Here is a 12,416-nt window from a genome sequence, read left to right on the forward strand (position 1 = left end):
ATGGAGGAGAGATATGCTCAGGGCACGGGCTAGTATCGTCTTCATTATTGTGGTATAGTAGGCAATGCATGTTCCATCCATTCGCATCCTTTATATCTCAGAGGTATCAGTACTGTGGTAATAGCCATGGGATTGAATATTTGACATCCTGACTGACTTGTTCCCCCTCCCCCCCCCCTTTTCTGTCCTTTTGTTCTTGGGTTGTATGTATTTCTCCTATATTGCCTCGAGCGGGTGGAGGCGATGACTGGGAGGGCGGTTGTCTTCCAGCCAATTCTATATCTCGGCCCTAGGATAAAGTAGCATGAATGGAAGAGTTAGTTGACTCTAGCCTTATAGGCGGATACATGACATCTCTTATTTGTGGCTGGGAAGACTCGCCCAACTGGTTGACCCTCTTTCTGCTTTGTATGAAGGTCGAATTGATGCAATAATGTCGACTGTGCCGTATTTAATATCTGATGTACTAATTTGAACACTGTATGTCTTTATGCGGAAAAAAAAGGTCATAAATAAAGATTTAAAAAAAATAATATTTCATTGCTTTTGCAGTATGCTTTGGGTCATTGTCCATCTGCATTGTGTAGCGCCGTCCAATGAGTTCTGAAGCATTTGGCTGAATATGAGCAGGTAATATTGCCCGAAACACTTTAGAATTCATCCTGCTGCTTTTGTCAGCAGTCACATCATCAATAAATACAAGAGAACCAGTTCCATTGGCAGCCATACATGCCCACGCCATGACACTACCACCACCATGCTTCACTGATGAGGTGGTATGCTTAGGATCATGAGCAGTTCCTTTCCTTCTCCATACTCTCTTCTTCCCATCACTCTGGTACAAGTTGATCTTGGTCTCATCCGTCCATAGGATGTTGTTCCAGAACTGTGAAGGCTTTTTTAGATATCATTTGGCAAACTCTAATCTGGCCTTCCTGTTTTTGAGGCTCACCAATGGTTTATATCTTGTGGTGAACCCTCTGTATTCACTCTGGTGAAGTCTTCTCTTGATTGTTGACTTTGACACACATACACCTACCTCCTGGAGAGTGTTCTTGATCTGGCCAACTATTGTGAAGGGTGTTTTCTTCACCAGGGAAAGAATTCTTCGGTCATTCACCATAGTTGTTCCTTGGTCTTTCGGGTCTTTTGGTGTTGCTGAGCTCACCGGTGCGTTCCTTCTTTTTAAGAATGTTCCAAACTGTTGTTTTGACCACGCCTAATATTTTTGCTATCTCTCTGATGGGTTTGTTTTGTTTTTTTCAGCCTAATGATAGCTTGCTTCACTGATAGTGACAGCTCTTTGGATCTCATCTTGACAGTTGACAGCAACAGATTCCAAATGCAAATAGCACACTTGAAATGAACTCTGGACCTTTTATCTGCTCATTGTAATTGGAATAATGAGGGAATAACACACACCTGGCCATGGAACAGCTGAGAAGCCAATTGTCACATTACTTTGGGTCCATTAACAAGTGGGAGGCCCATATGCAAACTGTTGTAATTCTTACACTGTTCACTTGATTTGGATGTAAATACCCTCAAATTAAAGCTGACAGTCTGCAGTTAAAGCACATTTTGTTTGTTTCATTTTAAATCCATTGTGGTGGTGTATAAAGCAAAACATGTTAGAATTGTGTCGATGTCCCAATATTTATGAACCTGACTGTACATATAGCAATGCCTCGCCTGCCCTCCTATTCCCTCGCGTCATCCTTCGGTCCGGCTGAGATCCTGCGCCTGTGCACTGCCTTGCTGGGGCATGCACACAGCGATGCCCATTGTTGGTACAGCATCGGTTTAGCTACTGCGCCGACAAACAGCACATTGGCGCTGGTTTCGCGCCGTTCGCCGGGGCATGCATAGTAGTTAAACTAATGCCGTGCCAACAATGGGCATCACAGTGTGCATGCCCTGACCCAGCGAGGCAGTGCGCAGGTGCGGGATTTCAGACGGACCGAATGATGACACAAGGGAATAAGAGGGCGGGCAGAGGCGGGGAAAGAATAAAGAAAGGCAGAGCAGCCTGGGCTCCAACACAGTGAACGCTGCCCCTGGGCACTTGCGAGTGCTCATTTGCATATAAATCAAAGTTCATTTTTTCAGCTTTTAGAAGTGTAAAGAAAAAGACAAAGGTACCATTACATTCATGTATAGGTGTGCTATAGGACAATGTAAGCACTGTATATGGCCATATGGAGGTGACAGACTCCCTTTAATGGTACAATTGGATGCCAATTTTGAACTGTGAACACCTGTGGACTTTAATGAATTTATGCCTCTCATACAATAGGGTCTACAAAGTAAACCCTACATTCTTTTTATATGATTTAAATTATTATTGCTATTATCGCGCTATATAGGGGCAAAAGATTTATGCTATATCATCTATGAGGTTTGGGTAATAATGTTGTGAATAAGGTTTTACATCCACTAGACATTTAGATATTGTATTATTTTAGAAATAACAAAATTATTTTATATACCGTTACACATTGGTGAGAGTCCATTTATAACCAGATATTCGAGTGCCCCCCGCATTTTCTTTTATTCAACATTTCAATTTTCCCTTCAAGGCAGCTTTATGACGGCTTGTATTTACAGGATAGTGGTAGTTTTTACTGGTGCAATTTTGGGGTACATATGGCTTTTTAATCACTTTTGAATTCATATTTTGTGAGGCAAGGTGGCCAAAATAATAGTAATTCTATCTGTGTTTTCTTCATTCTTTATGGGGTTCACTGTGTGGGATAAATAGCATGAAAACTTTATTCTGTGGGTTGAGCCTATTAGTACAGTACCAAATGTATACTTTTTTATGTTTTACTAATTTTGCATCATAAAGACACTTTTTTTATTTAAAAAAAAAACATTGGCATTTTGCATCTTCATATTCTAAAACCCATAAAACTGAGTAACTTTGGTTCCTAGCCTTGTCTATGTTCCAGTGAGCGAAGGTGATACTGTGATTTCTGCCATTACTGTGTACCGGACCCTGCATCTTGTTTAACGGACCTTGCCTTACTGCCGCCTGCCCTTGTATTTTGTCTTACGGATTTTGCTATCTTGCTGCCTGCCCTGACCTCGTTTATGGACTTCGTCATGTTGTCGTCTGCCCTGACCTCGGACTCTGCACCCAGACCTTGCCTCCATCTGATAAGCCTCTGTACCCTCTGGGTGTCCCGTACCATCTTGGGGCCATTCCAGTGGGTCTACACCCAGGTTCTCGTTTCCTTGTGGTCCACCCCCACCCCACTTCCTCCTCAGAGGTAGAGCCTTGTGTACGCCACGGGAAAGTCTATCCTCACCATGAGAGGTATTGTGAAGAACGAGGGGTACACTTACTCATCCCCCTCTGAGGAGGTTGGTCACGGGGGAGAATTGGCTCGCACCTGCTGATCTTTACACATATAATCTTTATAGTTTTCCGATCTGTCCGTAAAAAATGTTGCCTGTCCATGATTTTTATTTTTTTATATAAATTGTACAGAAAAAATAAATGTAGGTTGGCAATCCTGTTAATGGCCATTGTATAAAGGTATATTGCGGCTGTTAAAGGGTTAACAGGGTTGTCTCCATATTGCTTCCTTTATCACATTATATACTTATCGTTTTGATGGTTATGACCACCCTGCAAATCCAGCAGTGGTGGTCGTGCTTGCACACTACAGAAAAAAAGCGGCGGCCTCTCTGTTGGCTGGAACCATAGAGCGTCTCTTTTTCCTTCACTGTGCAAGCAAGGCCACTGATGCTGGATTACAGGGTGGACGTAACCATGGAAACGAGCAGTGTATAACGTGATGGAAAAATGAATAAAGCCAGCAAAGGAGGAAATATGGACAATTACAATACATTAGTGACTTGTATTAACTTTCTCTACATAATAAATGTCATTTGCTGAAGTGAGAGGACCCCTGTAACACGGTCTGTACCTCAAACTCTGTATAATGGAGCTGTAGGCACTCCCTGTCGCCATATATTGCCTTCCATGAGGGAAGAACACATGAGTGCCTTCTATGGGCGATTACCTCCATAATGCAGCATGCATTGGTAAGTGCCACAAGAAACAACCTCATGGCACCCTACTTAAAAAAAACTGAAGGTAAAGTATGGCATAGCGCTCTATAGGCATCTTTCAGTGTACGGTCACATGTACTAGTTATCTTGTATAGTCTTTCAATACCATAGCAACATAACATTGTACTCTACCCCAGTGTATCGAAATGCCCTTTAATTAATAGCTATAAACTATGGGTGACCCCGTCGCTTGGCACATGTTATTTTCCTCTCCAGTCTCTGTATCCTGGATACTTTCCACACGGATTAGGCGGGAAGCAGGCAATGCGCCTGCGCACTGGTCTGTCCCGTCCGCGCAGTGACATCACTCCGCACTGAGACTGGCAGCTGGAACTTTGAACGGGAGGCGCCTTCCACAACAGCCCTGCTTGGCACCAACCGGAAGGGGGCGGGGACGTGCTTAGCCATTGGTGGACGCCTCACAATACTGCAAACACAGCGAGACGTGGAACGCAGGCTTCACGCTGCCATTGGCTGGTCGGCTGTGAAGGTTTGGTGATGTCAGCTTCCTGGTTAGACAGAAGAGGGGAGCAAGCGAACGAGATTTAATACGGAGTCTTCATTAAGGTGAGCGCTGCCGTGGTTTCTTTCTAGTCAGTCATTCACTCTACTGGTGTGATTTGCGACATTTCATCCAAAATAGTGATCGGCCGGCCTGGAGTTTTTCTTGGATAGGAGGGGCAAGTGTTGCTTGTTCACTTGTGGTGGAGGCGCAAGAACAGCTGCGAGAAAAGTTCTGCCTGAGCTACAGAAGCCAGATCCCAAATGGAAACCCAACAGACCCCATTATAGTCAATGGTGTCTTTTTGGCTCAGTTTTGGTAATCTGCAGGCAGCGTGTTATAGAGCAGGAGGAGCTGAGCAGACTGATAAATAAGTGTGTGGGGAAAGATTCAATAAAATGTGTAATATATATAATATCTGCTCTTTCTGAGCTCAAGGTGGTGCATTCAGCTATTGTCAGTGATTGATAGTATTCAGTGTGTCTGTGTATACAGAGATAGCTGTCACCCGCCCATGTACAGCTGAGCTTAAGCCTATTTCACACTTGCGGCAGTGTGGCCCATGGGCAGTTCCGTTGTTGGAACTGCCCGCCGGATCCGCTGATCTGCCGCTGACTGAAAGCATTTGTGAGACGCATCCGGAGGCGCCTCACAAATGCATTGCAAGAACGGATCCGTCTCTCCGCTTGTCATGTAAGTCAGTGGGGACGGATCTGTTTTCACTGGCACAATAGAAAAGGGATCCATCTTGGCTATGTTAAAGATAATATAAACGGATCCGTTCTGAACGGATGCAGACTGTTGTATTATCGACGTGGATCCGTCTGTGCAGATCCATGACGGATCCGCACCAAACACGAGTGTGAAAGTAGCCTTAGAAAAATCAGAGATGTAAATGAATAAATGACAGATTTTACAAAATTCCCCCCCCCCCCCCCCCACAAAACTGTATATCAATCTGCTCAGCTCCTCCTGCTCTATAACAGGCTGCCTGTAGATTACTTTGCATTGACAGCTTCTCTTGTAAAATCCTCCAATTTTTATCAAATCTACGAGCCTAATTTATCATAATATACTCCAGTTTCAGCCATGAAGAAGTCACAAACTGTGTGTTTGTGACTTTTTCAAGCCACTTAGACAACATTTTTCATGCAATTGGTGTTTCTCTGCTGCCTTCCCCACTTTCCTGATAAGGGGGCGTGACCAGTAACGACGGCTCATTTATCATCTTTTATACTAGTTTTCTGCAGTAAAAGATTACTGGAATCTACATCAGAGGCTGGCATAGGGCTCTTTCACACCTGCGTTCTTTTCTTCCGGCATAGAGTTCCGTCGTCGGGGCTCTATGCCGGAAGAATCCTGATCAGTTTTATCCTAATGCATTCTGAATGGAGAGAAATCCGTTCAGGATGCATCAGGATGTCTTCAGTTCCGGAACGGAACGTTTTTTGGCCGCAGCAAATACCACAGCATGCTGCACTTTTTGCTCCCGCCAAAAATCCTGAAGACTTGCTGCAAGGCCGGATCCAGAATGAATGCCCATTGAAAGGCATTAATCCGGATCCGGCCTTAAGCTAAACATCGTTTCGGCGCATTGCCGGATCCGACGTTTAGCTTTTTCTGAATGGCTGCCCGGACGCTAAAGTCCTGGCAGCCATGGTAAAGTGTAGTGGGGAGCAGTATACTTACCGTCCGTGCGGCTCCCGGGGCGCTCCAGAGTGACGTCAGGGCGCCCCAAGCGCATGGATCACGTGATCGCATGGCACGTCATCCATGCGCATGGGGCGCTCTGACGTCATTCTGGAGCGCCCCAAGAGCCGCACGGACGGTAAGTATACCGCTCCCCACTACTACTATGGCAACCAGGACTTTAATAGCGTCCTGGATGCCATAGTAACACTGAAAACATTTTGAAGACGAATCAGTCTTCAAATGCTTTCAGTTCACTTGCGTTTTTCCGGATCCGGCGTGTAATTCCGGCAAGTGGAGTACACGCCGGATCCGGACAACGCAAGTGTGAAAGAGGCTGGCATAGATATCAGTATCTGCACATGGACTGCCACCAGCAGCATGCCTGGTTATGATAGACCGAAGTGCTATGCCAGCCTCTGATAAATCACTCCCTGCGTGTTTTCAGCCTCTGTATGTAAATGATTGCTTACAGTCAGTGAATGGAAACTTCATAAACAAAAGTTGAAAATAAGTTTATTAAAAAAAGTTGCTTGATTTCTCGTTAAGGGGGTTGGCACCTGCGTTTTTACGTTATAAATTTTGTGGCGTTCATTTTTCAGTCTGGGTCACTACGATTACAGTGATGCCAAATACTGGTGTGTGTTGTGTTTTTTTTTTTTTTTTTTAAACTTTTTTGCAATAAACCCCCTTAAAAAAAAAAAAAAAAAAAAAAATGTTTTTGCATTGCTGCTTCCCAAGACCCTTAAAGGGGTTGTCCCACTTTGCTGTTTCAATCTTACCAGCAGTAAATGTCCTGATAACTTCCTGCTTCTCAGGCAGTTGAGTGAAGGCCACGCCTCCTCATGACTCACCCTCAGAGCTCAGTCCGTGCTCGTTCATGTGGATGAGTCATCCACATGGAGCCTGCAGAGTATGTAAAGCCCCTCCCCCTGCTGGGGAATCACTCAGTGACCACTGACCAATGCTAGTGAACTAATGGAGTAACTTGTGGCTGTCCTGCATTCTAATACACATTTACACATAAAACCTGTGTTACAAACCCATTCTGTGCAGCAAAAACAATAAATCACTACAGCCCAAATGCATGTTAGCTAGTAGCCATATGATCTGTGCTAGATATAGATAGATATATTCACTGACTTATTACCCAGCTTTCCCGATGTCTGATATTATCACTGACTTATTACCCAGCTTTCCCGATGTCTGATATTATCACTGACTTATTACCCAGCTTTCCCGGTGTACAATATTATCACTGACTTATTACCCAGCTTTCCCGGTATCAGATATTATCACTGACTTATTACCCAGCTTTCCCGGTATCAGATATTATCACTGACTTATTACCCAGCTTTCCCGGTATCAGATATTATCACTGACTTATTACCCAGCTTTCCCGGTATCAGATATTATCACTGACTTATTACCCAGCTTTCCCGGTGAACACTATTATCACTGACTTAATAGTGTTCACCGGGAAAGCTGGGTAATAAGTCAGTGATAATAGTGTTCACCGGGAAAGCTGGGTAATAAGTCAGTGATAATATCTGATACCGGGAAAGCTGGGTAATAAGTCTGTAATATTATTGTACACCGGGAAAGCTGGGTAATAAGTCTGTAATATTATTGTACACCGGGAAAGCTGGGTAATAAGTCAGTGATAATATTGTACTCCGGGAAAGCTGGGTAATAAGTCAGTGATAATATTGTTCACCGGGAAAGCTGGGTAATAAGTCAGTGATAATATTGTACACCGGGAAAGCTGGGTAATAAGTCAGTGATAATATCTGATACCGGGAAAGCTGGGTAATAAGTCTGTAATATTATTGTACACCGGGAAAGCTGGGTAATAAGTCAGTGATAATATTGTACTCCGGGAAAGCTGGGTAATAAGTCAGTGATAATATTGTTCACCGGGAAAGCTGGGTAATAAGTCAGTGATAATATTGTACACCGGGAAAGCTGGGTAATAAGTCAGTGATAATATCTGATACCGGGAAAGCTGGGTAATAAGTCTGTAATATTATTGTACACCGGGAAAGCTGGGTAATAAGTCTTATAGACTTATTACCCAGCTTTCCCGGTGTCTGATATTATCACTGACCTATTACCCAGCTTATATGGGGGGGGGGGGTTTATCTGTGGAGTGCACTTATGGGGTGGGGGGGGCATCTGTGGAGGGCACTTATGGGGTGGGGGGGGCATCTGTGGAGGGCACTTATGGGGTGGGGGGGGCATCTGTGGAGGGCACTTATGGGGTGGGGGGGCATCTGTGGAGGGCACTTATGGGGTGGGGGGGCATCTGTGGAGGGCACTTATGGGGTGGGGGGGGCATCTGTGGAGGGCACTTATGGGGTGGGGGGGCATCTGTGGAGTGCATTTATGGGGTGGGGGGGCATCTGTGGAGTGCATTTATGGGGTGGGGGCATCTGTGGATGGCACTTATGGGGTGGGGGGGCATCTGTGGAGGGCACTTATGGGGTGGGGGGGGCATCTGTGGATTGCTGCCTGGACTCCTTCTGGGCGCCGGAGCACACGGCGTCCTCGGTTGCTATGACGCCGTGCGCTCCCTCATGCTGCCGGAAAACAGTAATACACTGCTATGATCTATAAGATGTATCACTGTATTCCGGTGGCAGGATGGAGCGCACGGCGTCATAGCAACCGAGGACGCCATGTGCTCCGGCGCCCAGAAGGAGTCGGCCCGTGACTAATAGGGCCCAGGGGAGCATATCAATCACTAACCTCTGCCCTGTGATCTTCCAGGGCCCTCCTCCCTCCTCTAGAATCTGCAGGACAGCAGCGTAGCAGGCAGACAGTCTCTCTCCCCGGCACTATCTCCAGCATGCAGGACACGCCTCCCCAGCTTGTAAAACAGCCATGCGTGCGCGTTCTCGAGCGGCCGGCTGGGGAGAAGGTAGGACATTGTGCGCAGGCGCGGCACATACAAGCCCCGCAAGTAGCTGGCCGTATCCATGGGATACAGGTAGACAACAGAGGCGCAGATGAAGGCATTTTTCAGGAGAACCGTGCAAGTTAGGAAATTAAAGTTATTTAGAAGATTATTCAAGGACACTTGGGGAAACTGATTAACAGCAATTAATGAAATGGGACAACCCCTTTAACTTTTTTTTATTCTTTCTATGGAGTTGTGTGAGGGCTTGATTTTTGCGGGACGACTTGTATTTTTCATTGGTATCATTTTGGAGTAAATGGCGCTATTTGATCGCTTGTTATTACGTTTTTTTTCAGTGGCAACTAAGAAAAAATTAGCAATTCATTTTTTTTTTTTCTTTACGGTGTTCACCATAGGCGATAATCTACGTTATATTTATGTAGTCTGGGTCGTTACGGACGCGGCAATACCAAACATATGGGGGAGATTTTTTTTATTTTTATTATTTTTTCAATTTTTGGAAAAAAGCATCTTTTTTTATGGTATTTTTTTTATTAAATACATTTTATTTTTTACCACTTAATAGTCCTACAAGGAGACTATAACAGGCAGCATTCTGAATGATTTTAAAGGGAACCTGTCACCGGGATTTTGTGTATAGAGCTGAGGACATAGGTTGCTAGATCGCAGCTAGCACATCCACAATACCCAGTCCCCATAGCTCTGTGTGCTTTTATTGTGGAAAGAAACCTGAGATGAGTCCTGTACGTGAGACGAGTCAGGGACAGGACACATCTCAGGTTAATTTGCATATGTATCAAATCAGGTTTTTTACACAATAAAAGCACACAGAGCTATGGGGACTGGGTATTGCGGATGTGCTAGCGGCCATCTAGCAACCCATGTCCTCAGCTCTATACACAAAATCCAGGTGACAGGTTCCTTTTAAAATGCAATGCATTATCCCTATAATGCATTGCATCTTAATACCAGTGCTATTCTGATATTGACCAGCAGGGTGCGCCAGAGAGGCGCAGCCTGCTGATAATTACTAAAGGCTGGTCTGGGGCCTAACGAGACCCCAGCCAGCCTTCATACACATCGGCACCCTGCGATCACATTTGCGGGGTGCTGATGGGAAACGGAGGCCCGCAGCATGTAAAGTGTTAAACAGTCCGGATCGGCACTCCTGCTCCCCACTGCACGCTGGACCCGTGCAGTGCTTAGACTTGGCCGCTGTAAAAAAAAGCAGCGCCCCAGCCTAAGGCCTCTTAGTGACCACCGTAAAAAGACATATGGGTGGTCACTAAGGGGTTAAGTAAGTGTAACAAGCATGGGTTTACACTGCACTATTGTCAGCCCGATTATCGGGGATGAATGTTTGTATGTAGACTTATTCCCAATAAATTGCCTGTGTAAAGGTGCCGGAGATTACGTCCATATTGCCTCCTTTGCTGGATTCGTTGATTTTACTATCGCATTATACACTACTTGTTTCGAATTGTTACGACCACCATGCAACCTATAATAAGGTGGTCGCAGCTACACACTATAGGAGAAAGTTCCGAGCTATGCGCGCTCCCACATTCCTGGCCACCAGAGAAGCCAGGGCATTTTTCCTATAGTGTACAAGCACGGCCACTGCTACTGGATTACAGGGTGGTCGTAACGCTAGTAATAACAATACATTAGTAAGTGCCTTGTATTAACTTTCTCTACATGGTAGAAGTGAAACAACCCCTTTAAGTATGATGGGATAGATCTAGAAGATATGTTCTGTATGTAGATTTAATAATGCAATTATTGTTATGACTCAAAATGCTATAATTGGAATATAATGTGGCAGTCATATCATTTTACAGAAGTGTCCTGTGCACATTTTGTATTCTTTTTCTCTCTTTGTGCAGATGGATAGAAGTGGAACATCCCCTCCATCAGCGATAAACGAATATCTGTTGCGAAGCAGCGTGTCCTCTTCCGGAGCACGGTGTATGTTTATATCTTGTGCAATCATTTTTATTACTGTAAAGCCACAATATTACTTTAGAAAGGGTACGCTCTGTAGACATTAGGGGGGCTGTATAAAGGGGATTTCTATAAAAATACTATATACTCCCTTCGCTCAGCACTAGTGACAAGGCCAGTTGCTACTTAAAGGGAATCTGTCACCTGGTTTTGTCATTTTAAGCTGCCACCATTGCCATGTTCACCAATCTACCTTATTTCCTGCAGTATTCATCTTTCTTCATTTCGTGTTGTCATTTTGTTAAAAAAAAAAAAAAAAAAAAATTTCTGTTATGCAAATGAACATCTATATATCTATATATAGATGTATGTGTGTGTGTGTATATATATATATATAATCTTTTTTTTTTTTTTTTTTTCTTTCCCTATCTCTGTAGCCCCCCTGCAGTGCCCAGCCCGCCTTAATTTGAAGCCCAAGCACGCCTCCTGATCCAGAAATATCCTCCCACAGCCGAAAAAACAGCACTGCCCCCTCCGCTACGTCATCTTTAACCTTCCAGATACGTCCCATTATTCTTCATGTCGACCGCCGGAATGCAGGCGCAGTGCCGCTGACTGTCTGCGTGATCATAAAGCTCCTGAGGGCAACAGTCTCAAAAGTGTCACTGGGCATGTGCCGAGACCAGTGACGTAATCTGAGTATTGTTGCCTCAGGAGCTTTATGATCGCGCAGGCAGTCAGCGGCACTGCACCTGCATTCTGGCGGCCGACATGAAGAATAATGGGATGTATCTGGAAGGTTAAAGATGACGTAGCAGAGGGGCGGTGCCGTTTGCCTCGGCTGTGGGTGGATATTTCAGGATCAGGAGGCGTGCTTGGGCTTCAAATTAAAGAGGACCTTTCATCGGTCCAAACATTGTGAACTAAGTATCGTGACATTATACAGCGGCGCCCAGGGATCTCACTGCACTTACTATTATCCCTGGGCGCCGCTCCGTTCTCCCATTATGTCCTCCGGTATGTTCGGCAACTTGGTTATAGTAGGCGGAGTCTGCCCTTGTTCTGCTGGGCGTCTCCTTCTCCTAGGCTGTAGCGCTGGCCAATCACATCACAGAGCTCACAGCCTGGGAGGTTTTTTTCCAGCAGGATTTTCAGCACAAAGAAAAACAAACATGTTGTGGGTTTCCAGTTCCGTGCTAATTCTACTGCAGCCTTATGGTATGTCCACATGTAAAATACTGCTGGTTTCTCATCACGGATTGGCATGCTGTAAATCTGCAG

The 12,416-nt window shown here is 44.9% G+C and overlaps 1 protein-coding gene across 1 annotated transcript in view; it reads left to right on the top strand.

Annotated features, from left to right (window-relative positions):
- Window positions 1-4,537: 4,537 nt before the first annotated feature.
- The window catches only part of FRMD8 (FERM domain containing 8), a 40,388-nt gene continuing 32,509 nt past the window's right edge, over window positions 4,538-12,416 (top strand). Inside the window, exons 1-2 of the mRNA XM_044270086.1 lie at window positions 4,538-4,647; window positions 11,078-11,159. Of these exons, the coding sequence (XP_044126021.1) occupies window positions 11,078-11,159 (82 nt within the window). The 5' untranslated portion in view covers window positions 4,538-4,647. The remainder of the gene's footprint in view (window positions 4,648-11,077; window positions 11,160-12,416) is intronic.

Source organism: Bufo gargarizans, chromosome 10 (genome assembly GCF_014858855.1).
Source record: "Bufo gargarizans isolate SCDJY-AF-19 chromosome 10, ASM1485885v1, whole genome shotgun sequence".
Taxonomy (NCBI): domain Eukaryota; kingdom Metazoa; phylum Chordata; class Amphibia; order Anura; family Bufonidae; genus Bufo; species Bufo gargarizans.